Source organism: Monodelphis domestica, chromosome 2, assembly GCF_027887165.1.
Source record: "Monodelphis domestica isolate mMonDom1 chromosome 2, mMonDom1.pri, whole genome shotgun sequence".
NCBI classification, from domain to species: Eukaryota; Metazoa; Chordata; class Mammalia; order Didelphimorphia; family Didelphidae; genus Monodelphis; species Monodelphis domestica.
In genome coordinates, this window is record NC_077228.1 from 489,076,869 (window position 1) to 489,093,586 (window position 16,718).

At 38.0% G+C, this 16,718-nt stretch overlaps 1 protein-coding gene across 1 annotated transcript in view; it reads left to right on the plus strand.

Moving 5' to 3' along the window:
* TTF2 (transcription termination factor 2) overlaps positions 1 to 12,900 on the plus strand; it is a 58,363-nt gene extending 45,463 nt beyond the window's left edge. The window contains exons 19-23 of the mRNA XM_007485262.2: positions 2,621 to 2,679; positions 6,133 to 6,286; positions 7,139 to 7,221; positions 8,380 to 8,454; positions 11,928 to 12,900. Coding sequence (XP_007485324.2) covers positions 2,621 to 2,679; positions 6,133 to 6,286; positions 7,139 to 7,221; positions 8,380 to 8,454; positions 11,928 to 12,072 — 516 coding nt within the window. The 3' untranslated portion in view covers positions 12,073 to 12,900. The remainder of the gene's footprint in view (positions 1 to 2,620; positions 2,680 to 6,132; positions 6,287 to 7,138; positions 7,222 to 8,379; positions 8,455 to 11,927) is intronic.
* Positions 12,901 to 16,718: the final 3,818 nt, after the last annotated feature.

Consider the following 16,718-nt stretch of genomic DNA (forward strand, 5'->3'; position numbering starts at 1 on the left):
TATAGATGAGATTACTAGCTTGCATTCATGGAAGGAGTTCCCATGATTGGAATTCCCTGCACTCATAAAAATCACAGATTGGAACAACAAAAAATCCAAACCCTAAAATAGCTTTGGAATGTACATGGAAGGGTTGTGTGAAGTGTAGATGAGATAATGTATGTAAAGCATTTGCAAACTTCATGAATGTCAAGTGATTTTTAAAAGGAAAGACATTGAATTGAGCTCTAACTCAGTGTATAGTCTCCATGTCTGTGTTCTGCATGGCCTCATGCCCCCATGGAGAGAATGAGTTTCTACTTAATCGTCACCTCCAAATCCCTACACATGAGAATCAGGGAAAAGACCACCACCTCTAAAGCCAAAGATCATGGGTTCAAATCTCACCTCTGACACCTGCTGCTTATGTGTCCTTGAGCAATCCAGCAATAAGCACTGAAAGACTTAGTAGGTGCCAGAAACTATGGGCAAGTCACTTAACCTTCCTGAGCCTCAGTTTCCTCACCTGTAAAATGATGTGGGTGTAGTAGATAGCCCGAGGTTGCTTCCAGCTTTAGATCCGAGGGCTTTTGTTTGTTTTTTTTTAAATGTCCATCTCTGAAGAGGTGGCCCTTTTTGTCAAGGCCAGCCCCTTTACTTGGGACCTCAATCATATCCACTGAGAGCTCTCTCCATCAATTAATTATCTCTCTGTTCTTTCTCTTCAATGTTTCCCTTGCTGGTAGCTCCTCCTTCCCTACTGCCCAGAAACATGACCAGACAATTAGCATCCTTAAAAAAAACCCTTTCCTTGGCCCCAACTTCTTCTCATGTTCTAATCTTTCACCAACCGCCAAGCTCTTAGAGTTGTCTGTCATTGCCTGCACTTCCTCACCTCCTCCTCATTTTGTGACCCCCCTTATGGTCATGCCTTCAACCCCACCCCTCATGGAAACCACTCTCTCCATGGTTAGCAACAGTCTCTTCACTGCTAAATCCATGCTCCTCTTTTCAGTTCTCAACTTCCTTGACCGCTCTATAGTTTCTGACAACACTGGCCATCTTCTACCTCTAGCATATTCTCTCCTGTGGCTTATGGGATACTGCTTAGGTGGCATAGTGGATAGAGCACTGGGCTTGGGAATCAGAAAGACCTGAGTTCAAATCTTGCCTCAAACATTTAATAGCTGTGTGACCTTGGGCAAGGTCACATCTCTGCCTCAGTCTCCTCCTCTGTAAAATCTACTTCATAGGGTTGTTGTGAGGATTAGATGAGATAATAATTAAAGCCCTTGTTAGTTTTTATTTATTTGTTTGTTTCGACATTCCTCCTTAGTCTCCTTTGCTAGACCATCACCCAAAAGATAAGCACTTGGTGTATACTTCAGTACTCTGTCTTAGGCTCTCACCTCCTTTTCTCTACACACTCTTGCTTGGTTAATCTCTTTTGTTCCTTTGGGTTCATTTCCCAATTAGTTATCTCCATTCAGAGGCCTCCCAAATATACCTTACCTACATGTATGCAACATACATAGGTATCCAGACAACAGTCTCTCTCCTGAATTCCAATATGATGTCCCTAATTGCCTTTTGGATATTATTACCACCTGACTATCCCAATGGCATTCCAAACAACCCATATAAAGTGGGTTAACTTCAATTTCTTCATCTATAAAATGAAGATAATATCTGTAGCATTTACCTTAGGGTATTGTAAGAATCCAGTGTAATAATATATATTAAGTACTCTGGAAATCCTAAAGCTATATATAAATCTGTTGTTAATAATATTGTTGTTATTACTTAAAGGATGAACCTAGTCTCCTTTGTCTTAAGATTACATCCGCATGTATTCTTTATTGTTGCTCCCAAATGAACAATTGGCTTTATGAGTTTTCAAGTAAATGCCTGCCGACTTGACTGGTTCCTTTGTTGTTTGAATTCTACTTGATCTGTCTGTACTTTAGCCAATGCCCTGGAAATGAAACTAACTAAGGGCATCTGACCCAATCATGGGGCACTGGATGGGTTGGAAAAGCATTTGGAGTACAGCAGGAAAGTGGAAGTTTGGAAGGTTGTTTTTATGTTAAATTAGTCATTTAGCAAATATGTGTCAACAAAGATTTTCTTCTGGGGTAGGCACTTTGGGAATGACTAGTCTAAAAGAAAAAGGCATCATTAAATCATTAAAAGAAAAATACTTGACAGTGGTTAAATTAGAAGTTGAACTAATCAAACTGGAACCTAAAGCCATTTCTATGTAGGGCACAATGAAGGTTTTAATTTGGGTGCAAATTAAAGGAGTCATTTGAGTGTTTCTCCTTATACAATTTCATCTATGCAATGTATAGTAGATTAGCCTATTGACACGTTGTTTTTTTTTAATAAGAGGTATTATTGAGTAGTATATATGTCTATTTTATAAAAAGCCATGATGATGGGGAAAAGACAAAAATTAATAAATATGTGTATCTGTATATGTGTTAAGTATTTGTGCATGCTACTATGCTAGATAATATTGTATACAAAATATAATCTCAGTTGTATGGAATCTTACAATGTTAAAGGGGAAATTATAATGTACTCAGTTAATGTATGAATGGAATTTTAACAAGTTTACAAATTAATCTCTCTTATCCAGATATCATCTCTGTTAGCAGAGCTGGAGCTGATCCAGAAAAATTCAGAGTTTCAGAAAAGGTAAATGTGATACCTTTGCCTTCCTAAGGCCGAGTTATGATTAAACCAGAGAGCTAGGTGACACTTTTAATTCATTTTCTGTAGTGGTCAATAAGCTTTTCCCAAGGACCTTCCTTGACTTACATCAAAACAGAAAGCAAGGGGTTTAAAGCAGATATGAATTATCAAATATCTGTGATTATGAATTAAAATTTGCTGGTGGCTCAGACTGAAGGAGAAATCTCTGTAGGAGTCCTATAGTAATAAGTATAGAAGAAACTTTCTAAAAGTAAAAAAAGTTTGAGGTTAGTGACTGCCTAAGAAATGACCTGATTCTCTCTGTTATTGTGTCCCTTCTCTGAAAGAACAGATTTATTCTCTGGAGGACACAAAGGATATATAATAACAAATATATATATAAATATATATATACACATTACTAAATACTTTTATTTTGACACTATTCCACATAAGCAACTCTTTTCCTTCTTTACCCTTTTCACCATAAACTTATAACAGGATAAACTTATGACAGGAGAATTAGAAACTATCCTCAAGGGGGCAGCTGGGTGGCTCAGTGGATTGAGAGCCAGACCTAGAGACAGGAGGTCCTAGGTTCAAATCTGGCTTCATACACTTCCCAGCTGTGTGACCCTGGGCAAATCACTTGACCCTCATTGCCAAGCCCTTACCACTCCTCTGCCTTGGAGCTAATACCAGGTATTGATTCTAAGACAGAAGGTAAAGGTTTAAAAAAGAAAACAAACAAACAAACTGTTTGGAGGCTCACTTGTTGGGTATATTACAGTGAGAGTTTTTGTCCTGTATGGTTTGAACTAGATAATTTCTGAGATCCTTTTCAACTGCCAGATATTGTGATTCTATGAAACTTCAGTGGCAGGTCCCAAGAATGTGCCTCTTGGATTAAACAAACATTTTTAAAGAGTTTACTATGCATAAGGCACTCTGGGTTTCAAGGGCAAAACCAAAACCATTCCTTGTCATCTAAGAGCTTTCATTCTACTAGAGAGCTACAACAAATACACACTTGGAGCTATGATAATTTGAAGAAGCCAAAAGCATTAACAGCTTAGGAGAAAGAGGTCAAGGGAGCCCTCCAGAAGGATGGATTACCTCAGCTTAGCCTTTGGGTTACTTCAGCGGACAAGGAAGAAGGAGTGCTGAGCTGGGTACAGGGAACAGCTAGTAGTCTGGTTAGCTAAAATATACAGATGTGTGTTGGGATGTAAGATAACTTGGAAAAAGTAATTTGGAGGCACAATTTAGAGGGTCTTGAATGCCAGACTAAAGGGTTTCATTTTTATCTGAGAAGCATTAGGGAGCCAATGACAGCTTTTAAGCAAGGGGATGACACAGTCAGATTTTTGATTCAACAGGATTATTTTGGCAACTACACAGATGCTTTAGAAGGGAAAGAGGTGAGAAAGTGTAAACCATGGTAGGAACCACTTAGGCACGGTTTGTAACTGATTGAATGTTGGGGGAGAGAAGCTAAAGCATTCTGCATGACTCTAAGATTATAGGCCTAGGGCACCCTGAGTTGGGGGACAGCAGCAGGCCCCCAAGAATAGAGAAGTGTGGGAGAGAGCAATAGTGGCTAGTGAATAGTAGTATGTGTGGGACTCAAGAAGACTTAGATTCATGTCCTGCCTCTACCATGTACCATCTAGCCCTAATGAAAAACCGTATGGCAGAGGGCATGGAGTCAAAAAAAGCTGGATCTGAGTCCAGTTTCTGACATATAATATTTGAATGACTTTGAGCAAATTACTTCTAAGAGACCTATACAGTTCTCTAAAAATGAAGTTAGAGATGAGAAGTGCTAGTTTGCATTATGGAGGAGATTTTCATGATGGGAATTCCCTATAGTCATGAAAATCACAGATTAGAACAGTAGAAAATTCAAACCCTAAAATAATTGTGGTACCTACCTGTAGAGCTATTGTGAGGCTCAGATAAGATTGTGTATGTGAAGCATTTTATAAGCTTTAAAGTTTATAAATGTCCGAGTGATTTTTAGGGGGGAAAGCATTGAATTTGGTTTGTTCATATATATATTTGAAATGCCAATGAGACAAAAGTTAGTGATGGAATTCAGGAGAGAGACTGTTGTCTGGATACCTATGTATGTTGCATACATGTAGGTAAGGTATATTTGGGAGGCCTCTGAATGGAGATAACTAATTGGGAAATGAACCCAAAGGAACAAAAGAGATTAACCAAGCAAGAGTGTGTAGAGAAAAGGAGGTGAGAGCCTAAGACAGAGTACTGAAGTATACACCAAGTGCTTATCTTTTGGGTGATGGATGGTCTAGCAAAGGAGACTAAGGAGGAATGTCGAAACAAACAAATAAATAAAAACTAACAAGGGCTTTAATTATTATCTCATCTAATCCTCACAACAACCCTATGAAGTAGATTTTATAGAGGAGGAGACTGAGGCAGATAGAGATGTGACCTTGCCCAAGGTCACACAGCTATTAAATGTTTGAGGCAAGATTTGAACTCAGGTCTTTCTGATTCCCAAGCCCAGTGCTCTATCCACTATGCCACCTAAGCAGTATCCCATAAGCCACAGGAGAGAATATGCTAGAGGTAGAAGATGGCCAGTGTTGTCAGAAACTATAGAGCGGTCAAGGAAGTTGAGAACTGAAAAGAGGAGCATGGATTTAGCAGTGAAGAGACTGTTGCTAACCATGGAGAGAGTGGTTTCCATGAGGGGTGGGGTTGAAGGCATGACCATAAGGGGGGTCACAAAATGAGGAGGAGGTGAGGAAGTGCAGGCAATGACAGACAACTCTAAGAGCTTGGCGGTTGGTGAAAGATTAGAACATGAGAAGAAGTTGGGGCCAAGGAAAGGGTTTTTTTTAAGGATGCTAATTGTCTGGTCATGTTTCTGGGCAGTAGGGAAGGAGGAGCTACCAGCAAGGGAAACATTGAAGAGAAAGAACAGAGAGATAATTAATTGATGGAGAGAGCTCTCAGTGGATATGATTGAGGTCCCAAGTAAAGGGGCTGGCCTTGACAAAAAGGGCCACCTCTTCAGAGATGGACATTTAAAAAAAAAACAAACAAAAGCCCTCGGATCTAAAGCTGGAAGCAACCTCGGGCTATCTACTACACCCACATCATTTTACAGGTGAGGAAACTGAGGCTCAGGAAGGTTAAGTGACTTGCCCATAGTTTCTGGCACCTACTAAGTCTTTCAGGGCTTATTGCTGGATTGCTCAAGGACACATAAGCAGCAGGTGTCAGAGGTGAGATTTGAACCCATGATCTTTGGCTTTAGAGGTGGTGGTCTTTTCCCTGATTCTCATGTGTAGGGATTTGGAGGTGACGATTAAGTAGAAACTCATTCTTCTCCATGGGGGCATGAGGCCATGCAGAACACAGACATGGAGACCATGCACTGAGTTATTGCTTGTTGTATTTGTTGCTTTTACTCTCTTTTAGTGTCATCGTGTCCCAGTGGACCTGCATGCTGAAAATTGTGGCTATGCATCTTCAGCGCCGTGGGCTGACTTATGCTGTCATTGATGGTTCTGTTAATCCCAAACAGAGGATGGACTTGGTAGAAGCCTTCAACAATAGCTGTAGGGGGCCCCAGGTAGGAAATGGGTCAGGAAAACTGCTAACTGAATCCTCTTGAAGATCAAGGGTCTGTAACCTCTCTTTCCAGGGCACAAATTGGACAGTTTGATACTGACTTATCTACAAAGATGTAAGCTAACAGTGACAGTACGAAGTCATCATGACTGAAAGTCTTTGCCAAAGCCTTGCCAAAAGGAATTAGTTCTTGTACAGATGACATATTGCTTCATAGACCCCATTTGTTTTTCATGGTCCTTTGATGTTAAGAGTTCTAAGAGCTAATTTATTGCTAACAATAAGATTGCCAGCCTCTGATGTCAACACAAGGTCAGTTACCATTAAACAGACTGCATAATTGTATTTGAAACTGCTGACTTTTTTGGCAAATCCATATAGGTTGAAAATTGGATACCAGCCTACTCCCTCTACTAGATCGTGAATTTTTGGACAGTCACAAAAACCCCAAGTTCTGAGCATAGAATTATTTCCTCCTAAGTATCATTGACATTTTTGCCTTTTTGTAAGGACTTTGCTCTTCCTAAGGTTCTCCATCCTTATGAACCATTAAGAACATGTTGGGATATATTGGGATACGCTGAACTGGGTATCAGAGCTCCAGCTTTGTACCCAATTCAAGCTGAGACCGCAGGCAGGAGGTCGTGCTTCAGCATAGCACAGTGCTTGTCACAGACACTTGTTTTATTTTTGATGTCTGCCTGACTAGAACAGGTAGAAGAAGTTTTTAAAAAGCGGAAGTGATACAAAGAGAATCTTGAGATCCCCATGGAATCAAGCAATAATTAGCTGGTGAGAGGAGGAAATGGGATGATGGCCTCTGGGATTTACTGGCATGTGCTTCCTTTTGAAGGTGATGCTGATCTCTCTCTTGGCTGGAGGTGTTGGACTGAGCCTGACTGGAGGGAACCACCTTTTTCTTCTGGACATGCACTGGTACCCTCTGCTTTCTTTCCTTATTCAGGAAATGGCCCAAGTGAAAGGGAGGGGGAGCTGCTTCCTCTATTGAGCTCTCTCTTTATTCTCTAAAAGTGCCCATGCTGTGAGCATGTATGTGTGTTTGCTCATGTGTTGTTACAAGAGAACTAAACAATGGTGTCTTTTGGGGGAGGGCTCCCAGAATGCCTGAGCAAGATTTCAGATGATGACTTAAAGACTTCCACTTCATTGCTAAAGCGCACATCTGTTGCCATGGTAACTAAAGCAGGGCCATTCCTGGCAGCTGAAAGCAAACACCTGTCAATTTTCAGCTGCAGCACAGTGTGCCAATTGCCAATTTCCAAATACATTTTCTGGGGTCCAAGAACATTTCAAGTTGGGAGGACAAAAAATATGTTGCTCAGGAAAAATATGAAGAACTTTTCAATTACATGTAAAAGGAGCTGAAGTGTACTTAACACACCAACTCTATATTACTGCTTGTGTTGGGCTTAGCAGGGTTCAGACCAGTAACACAGTCATACTCTGCATATAAATATGAATTACTAGAGTGCTGTGAGAACTTTAAATAATTATCATTTGTTTTCTTGCTTCTTGCTCCAGTCAGAGATTTCTGTAATAAGCAATGCTTCCAGGGACTTTTGCTGTGCTTCACTCCTCACCAACTTAGAACTGGTACATTTAGAGCCACCATCCTGCACCGAGTTCTGGAAAATTAGATTCAGGTGTTAAGTGTACTTAGTTGCCACAGGGCTTTGTGAGGGAAGAGAAAATAAGGAATGTGGTAAAGAATGCCTGCATTTCCTGAAACTGTAAGTGATTTCCAGAGATTTTAAACAGAGATACTGAAATGTTCAGAGGGTATTAGAGAAGAGGCTGGGATTGAAAACAGATATTGCTGAGCAGCAAGACAGGTTGAAAGCTCTTTGGAGAAAGTCCTAATCTTACCCTTGCCTCCATAGTTAACAGTTTTCAAGTAACACCAGAGCAAGGAATTTTTAAGGGAGAGTGAGTTGCGACCTCTATCCCAAAATGTGGAATATAGAAGGTTGCATTGTCTGACTGTGAGATACTAAAGAACAAGTTTTTAGAATCATTTAAACAGTAACTGTTCAAGTTGTTGAAATATCTACTTTTTCCTCTCATCCTTGGCAGGAATCCAGCACTTGAGGACCAAGCTTGTGACCGAATTTACCGAGTTGGACAGAAAAAAGATGTGGTCATACACAGGTAAGAAATGATCTTTCAGGGCCCAGACTTCTTTCTAAGACATTGCTTTGACTGGTTATTCTAACTTCTCAGATAAGGTGTGATCTCTTCTACTTTCTGTTTGTTGGTTTGAAATTATTTATGTATATGTTCAACAACTATTTGGCAACCACAAAAAAAGCTGCCATGAATATTTTTTGTACATATACGACCTTTTCCTCTTCTTTTGATCACGTTGGTGAAGAGGGTAGTTTTTGGATTGTTGTATTAGAGAGTATGCACAATTTATTGACTTTTGGAGCAGAGTTCCAAAATACTTTCTAGAATGGCCGGACCAATTCACAGCTCTAATAGTAATGCATCAATGGGTCTTTTTTTCCTAAAGTCCCTCCAGAATTTGTCATTTTCCTTTTTTTGTCAACCTTACAGGTATGAGGTGGAATCTCAGAGTTGCTTTAACTTATATTTTTCTAAGTAGTATTAAAGAAATTTATTGTAAAGAATTTTTTTAACCACTTAATGGTTTCCCTTCTAATTTTAACTTCATTGGGATTTTTGTGCAAAACCTTTTAAATTTTATGTAATTGAAATTGTTTGTTATCTTCTGTGACCCTTGCTATCCTTCAGTCATGAGCTCTTTCCCTATCGATAGATCTGAAAGGCAATTTCTTCCTTGTTTCTTTAATTTGTTTATGATGTTACCTTTTATATCAAAATCATGTATCCATTTGGAGTTTATCTTGGTATATGGAGTGAGGTTAGTCTAAACGTAATTTCTGTCAGGCAGTGACCCAGTTTTCCCATCAGTTTTTGACAGACAGTGAATGCTTCACATAGTAGCTGGTGTCTTTGGGTTTATCAAATACTAGGCTACTAGGTTTCTTTGCATATTCTTTGTATATTATGTACCCAACTTGTTCCACTTTCCAGGATCTATTTTTAATTCATTTTCAAATTGTTTTCATGATTATTGCCTTTTTAGTATAGCTTGAGATCAGGTAATATCCTTCCTGCCTACTTTTTTCATTATTTTCCTTGAGATTCTGGACCTTTTTGCTTTTATCAATGATTTTTTTTTTCTAGTTCTAAAAAGTAAACCTTTGGTAATTTGATTGGCATAGCACTGAGTAATTAGTTTAGGTAATGATATCAACTTTTTTACGTTACTTTGGATTATCCAGGAGTAATTAATATATTTCTATTTATTTAGTTATTTATTTACTTAAACAGTGTTTTGTAAATATATTAATTTAGTTCCCCTATATATTTTGGTAGGTAGACTCCCCATTATCTTATATAGTCTATAATTATTTTAAATGGAATTTCTCTTTCTATCTCTTTAGAAAGGTATGGGGTTATTACACCAACATGCTGATGATTTGGATAAATGTGTTTTATCTTTTGCTACTTTGCTTGAGGTCTCTAATTTATTCCCATTATGTAATACTAGCTCTTCATTTTAGGTATATATAGTCTTTACCAGGTGAAGGAAGGACCCATTTATTTCTATTTTAAAGTGCTTTTAGTGTCGAATTATTCTTTTATCAAAAAACGTTTTCTGTATCTTTTGATGAAATCTTAATTGTTCTTGTTAATATGGTCACTTATATTTATTAGTTTCCACATATTAAACCAAACTTAAAATAAATCCAATCTGGTCATAATGTATAAGCTTTGTGGCATCATTTTAACCTTTTTGCTAATATTTTACTTCAAATGTTTGTTTAGGGTTCATTGAGGATATTGGTCTTTGGGGGGGGTGTTTCCCTCTTTTTAGACTATTCTTAGTTTAGGTATCAAGACAATATTTACATCTTAGAATTTGATAGGATTCCTTATTTTCCTATTTTTGATTAGTGTTTGGATAGTATTGGAATTAATTATTCTTTCAATGTTTAGTCCATCTAGGTTTGCTACATTTTGGTAAATATCCATTTCACTTAAGCTGTTGGTTTTATTGGCATATCGTTAGGCAAAATAGTTTCTAATATCTTTTATTTCTTTGTTGTGAAGTCTCTTTTTTCATTTTTCTTCCTTTTTAAATTAAATTGGCTAATGGTTTATCTTATTATTTTTTGAAAACCTCATTTCTAGTTTTTTATCAGTTCAGTGGTGTTTTTCCTCTTATTTTATAAATTAGGGATTGTAACTTATTCAAGGTCACAAAGGTGCCACTGCTGAGATTCAGATTCTTTAGTCTGCAGATATACATTGCTCTTTCCCTACAGTAGTCACACTATCCAAATTTCTTATTCTAGCATTTAAAATATTCCACAACCTGGTGTCAAACCACCTTTCCAGCCTTCTCTCACTCTCTAAACCTTTTCATGATCTCTGTTCCAGACAAATTGAGTTATTAATTCCTCATATTATTTCATAAACATATTGATTGCTTTGCTAATCCCTTCTACTAAGACTATTATTGATAGACCTGTTGATATTTTAGAGTAGGGAAGGAGTTAATTAACATGGTAAACCCCCCTCTCTCAATGTAGATTGTCAAATTATTTTATACTTGAAACTTGAGTGTTTTAAGGAAGCATTTACAGGTTGTATGACTTGCCTAGGGTCACACAACCATGTATGAGAAGGAAGTGAGTCTTCTTGACTTAGCAGCAGGTTGATTATAATCACTACACCATTGAGCTTCTTCTGAAATCTTATCCATCCTAAAAGACTTAGCTTCAATTTATTTACTGCAAGAAGTCTTTCCTGATTCCAATTGTTTGGTGTAAGCAAAAACCAACTCTGTCTTAGGAAGTAATGGGTTCCTAGTAATTCCCTTTAGGTCTTCAGAGTAGAGGCTGGATGACCTTGTTAAGGACATTGTAGAGGGCATTCCTGTGCGTATACAGATTGGACTCAAATTCAAGTTTCCCTCCCTCCAGTTGTTGAATTCACTTATATTACCCCACAGGTTGTTAAGGCATGCCATCCTTGGTGCTCATAATCAGTAAAGATATGGAAATGAGTTTAGGGAAACTTTAGAGATGTATTTCTGGCCACAAAAGGAAGAAGGCAAGTAACTGTTTGGATTATTGAGCCAGTGGAAAGTACTTTGGCACTTACCATGAACTGCAAAAGCATGTTCTCAGCTTTGACTGATTCTGGTAGAGGATATCACCAGGCCTTCTGCTAGATACAGTGTGTCTGGCAGCAAGCTTTGTGGCATTCTGACCTGTCAGAATGGAACAAAGTATGTGGAGGCTAGACTTTCTACACCTTACACGTGTGCCTTTTGTTAACTCATTCCTCCTTTACTATCTTGGTCTCAAAAGAAAAAAATTTTTTCCTTCAAAAAAAATCATATTTTTCAAGAATGACTAGAATTTATTAAGGAGTTTGGCAGTTAGTTCTCTAGGCACTGAAAACCTCCCAAAGATTCCCATGAAAAGAATAGTGCCCATGTTTCAAGTTATATCAGCTTTTTTCGGTTGGTTGGTTGTTTCCCCATGCAGCCTGAGAAAAACGATGTTATGCTTTGGGTTTTTTAGGTTTGTTTGTGAGGACACAGTAGAAGAGAAGATCTCACACCTTCAGAGGAGGAAGAAGGATTTGGCCTCACAGGTTCTGTCTGGATCTGGGAAATCCTTCACCAAGCTCACTCTTGCTGACCTCAGAATCCTCTTTGGTGTCTAGGAAAGAATTGAACAACCTGACTAGAGGATTTTCAGATGCTTATGTCAACTTGTTTGGGCATCTGCACCCTTAGTCCAATTCTCTATATGGAGTGGATGGCATTTCCCATCATGATTCCTTTGAAGTTGTGCTGGATCATTGTACTGGTCAGAGTTCCTAAGTCTTTTGTGATTTTACAGTATTGCTGTTTCTGGACAGATTGTTCTGGTTCTGCTCACTTCACTTTTCATCACTTCTTCTCCCCCACCCCCTCCAGGTTTTTCTGAAACCTTCATCATTTTTTATGTTCCGTGACAAGTCAGACACAGTTCTGTTTCTACTGTTTCACACTCAGCCAATCATTTTTTTATCTTCTCACTCTTATAGCCTCAAAAAAAGGTCATGCTTTTGGAGCTCGCACAGAAAAACTGAGAATTGAGCATTTGTAAATTGGTATGAACTCCCTGGGGGGGAAAAAAGACCATAGAAAAAGCAGCTGTAGGGTTAGGAGGTTATGGCTCCTAACAGCCTTCACAGAAATGTGTGTTATGTTGTGTAGAGCACATTAGCAAAAATCATTAAGAAACTGGACAGCAATAATGGAAGCAAGCTGGCGTCCTCCAGCTCAGCCCAAGATCATTGTCACGAGTGCCATTGGTCTCAGCAGACTCCACTCCAGTTTCGCATATTCCTGCCAGGGGAGCTTGTCCCACAGACCCTCTTTTCTACCTGGCTGGGAAGAGGCAGGAGAATGTCTACTAGACAGCTTCCCTTTTGTATCATCCTTTCAGTACCTCAGTATTTCAAGGCTTTCTAGTGGTATTTAAATAATAAACTCTATGAAATTTTGGGAGTTGTTTGGAATCTTTTTTTTTTAAGGTTTTTTTTCCTGATGATAATTTGTATCTATAGAAAACAACAGAACTGTTCTTAAGTAGAACTTTCCCTCTCAGTAAAGGAGGGAAGAGAATCCAGACATAACATGAATTGAGGCACTTCTTTGAATATAGTTACCCCAATGGTACTTCAGAGGGAAAAACATGAACCACATTTTGAGGAATAAAGGAGATATCAATAGTACAGTATAAGAAGGCTAAATGATAAGATCCACAGCACACACAATTGAAAAAATGAGCACCAAAATGAAAAACTTTGGACTTGTTTCTTTTATTTTCCGTTCCAAATTCTCTTCTTCCCTTCAACCACTCTCCCACCCTTTGAAAAAAAGCAAGAAATGGGATACCCATTATACATATGAAGTCATGTAAAACATTTCCACATTGTAAATGTTCTGAGGGGAGAAGCAAGGGGGAAAATGGTTGTACTCTCTCTGGAAGTGGACGTCATTTCACATCATGATTTCTTTGGAGCTGTGCTGATTATCTATAAAGTATTGCTGTTGCTATGTAGCTTGCTCTTCTGATTCTGCTGACTTTACTTTGCATTAGTTCATATAAGTCTTCCCAGGTTTGGGGGCAGGTAGGTGGCTCAATGAATAGAAAGCCAGATCTAGAGATGGGAAGTACTGGGTTCAAATCTGGCCTCAGATTTGACCCTGGACAAGTCACTTAACCCTAATGGCCTAGTCCTCACTGCTCTTCTGTCCCAGAACTTATACTTATATTGATTCCAAGCCAGAAGGTAATGTTTAAAAAAAAAGGCTTCCCAGGTTTTTCTGAAAGCTTTCCTTATATTTCTCACAGCATAACCCTCACATTCATAAACTATAACTTATTCAGCCATTCTTCAACTAATGGATACCTCCTCAGTTTCCAATTCTTTGCCACCATGAAGAGTGTCTATAAACATTTTTGTACATATCCTTTTTCTACCATCTCTTAGCAATATAGACCTAGTAGTGGTATTACTGGGTCAAAGGGAATGCAGTTTTATTATCTTCCTTTGAGCAGAACTCCATATTGTTCTCCAGAATCATAGGACTGGTTCACAACTCAACCAAAAGTACCTATTTTTATATATTCCCTTCAGCATGTCATTTTCCTTTTCTGTCATCTTAACCAATCTGATGGGTGTGAGGTGGTGCCTCAGAGTTGCTTTAAAGAGATTGTTTGCCCCTTCTCTGCTGGAGAGTTGCTTATACAAGGGCATTGTACAAATAAGCAAGAGCTATTAGCTCTCCCAGGTTCTAAAATGGTGGCATTATTCTTAAAGAGACTACTTGAGAAGAGCTTACATTATCAGAGGATCATTCTGAACTATCAGGGGAAAGGTAACTTTAAATGTCATTTCTTTCCTTGTGTACTTTTTCCCATCCAACTGCTGGAACTGTTGACAATTACTTTGCAGCATTTGGCTAGTCATGCTTCTTTGTTCCTATTGGCACTACTTGGGAGTCATGGCTCTGAGCTGCTCCCAGACTGCCCAGAGATACTTGTCTAAGTTGTGTTAGATGCCACTGATAAGCACAGCTCCTCTTTCTGGTCATCTAACAAAAGTTGACATTGCCAGAAAATTGATAAAGGTGAGCTTACAAAAAAGCAAAGTATATTGAAATAGGGCTTAAGGCACTCTTAGCACAAAAATACAAGATTGAGGGTTATTTTGCTTTTAGGATTTCTGTAGGTATCATTTAAACCAAAAACTGACCACACCCTTGGTAAGAGGCCAATTACTATACATGTGTGATTACTATATATGTGATTTTATATATATGTGAATTACTATATATGTGATTACAAAGATAGTACAATACATATAGGTGGTAGGCTGTTCCATTGGCTCCTTTCTATCCTCATAAATTATTTGGAATGCTGATATAGAAGGCTTTTCTTTATTGAATAAGGCAAGAATTTGTATTTCCCACTTTTTCCTCTGTTAATAAACATCTTTAATCCAAGTATCCTTTCCTTCACTATTAAAACAAACAATCTGTTGGCAGGAAGAAGTTAAGGACTATGGCATTTGTCTTTCATTCAGTAATGTGGCTCTTTTAATGTTCTGAAGAGGGTGAATTTTTGTTGGTAGTTTAGCTATAGCACCAGCTATATATTTTGCCATAAATGTTTTTATATGCAGGGTATCCCCAGTTTTAGTGCAATTCTGAGCTTTAATAACTTCAGAAGTATAATTACTACAAACTTACAAAAGTTATTGGGAAGTTTAATTATTTACATTTCTCTTACATTTTAGTTTTAACAAACAGGATATCCTGTCATATCCTGCATGGGGGACAAGTATCTAGTTGATGTTTTTATAGTCCAGTGGATTGAGAAACTTTGCTTGGCTGCCTCAGTTATCTAATCTCCATTTGAAATTTCTTTTGTCATGTCGAAACTGTCATATACATCAAAACCTTATTTTCTGAATGATATGAAGGCTTGGATTGCAAATGCCAAACTTTCAGCAACTGTCAGAAGTTTTTACAAATTCTGACATCAATTAGAGTGACAGCAGAAGATGGCAGTGATAGTGAATTTGAATAAGAAACATGAATATTTCAAAAATTAAATTTGTTAAGTAGTAGCATCTATGGTTAAGTTGTTAAAGCTTAAAATTGCACCAAGGTTTTAAGGATGCCCTATATATGTATGTCAGTATTGACAATTTAACCTTGATCTCTTTGAAACTATTTGCTGCCACTTCCTGAATCACCAAGTCTTGGCTTTTCAGATGACTCGTTTTGCTGTGCCTGCTACAAAGGATAGCTGAAATCCCGAGGATTACATTTAAAAGTCATTTTCTCTCACAAGTTGTCCATTTTCCTGTTTGTACTTGATTTTTTATAAGAAGTATCTTGTTCAGTAATTCAGGTATATAGCATTTTAAGGTTTGCAAAGTTTAGAAATATATATTACCATTTTTTTCCCCTGTAGCAGGATGTTTTAATAATAGGGTTATCCAATTACCAGTGTACCCTGGTCTGAAGTACATGATACATTTCCCTCCTTTGATTTTTTAAGTTCTGAACTTGATTCATTAATAGCCTAGGGGGTTGGGTGGAAGAATGATGTAACATAACCAGACTTCTTCACTCAGAGCTATTCTCTTGATGTTGAGGTAATGAGAATAGTCCTGGCTACGTCAGTCATATAAATTATCTCTTGGAAAAAGCTCAGGAAAAAGAATTCAAGAAAAAGCTGTATTTTTTTATGTAACATTTTTTTAAATGAGGTACACCACAAAAAGTCTAGTTTGTATGTGTTCCAAAAGGCACCCAAGATAAAATGTTCGAGAGGTTTTATGCTAAAGTATAAACAGTCTTTCAACCTCAAAGGAGAAAATTGTACCACAAGGACATCAAATGTTTATCTAACTGTGTACTCAAATAATTACTCCTATTAACTAAAATGAAATCTTATAATGTATTTCTCTAACTCTAGTAACCTGAAATGTCCAGCTATGGAAACTGAAAGCTCTATTTAGATTAGAAAATATCCTTTTTTTCAATATCATTATGTAGTAGCATAGTCCCTTTATGGGTAAAAATGCTACTGATCCACTATCAGTAAGAAACATAATGACTCTTGGCCAATAGTGGTAATAACATGTCATGCCTTCATGTGAATCTATGTGCCCTTTCCCTTGTAATCAGGGACATAAAATGAGAGAGACACTTTGGGTCAGTGATACAAAGACCACACCAGTCCTAAGCTTCATGTGGATGCTGAGCAACCCAACCACCACCTCAGTAACATAGATACACAGGT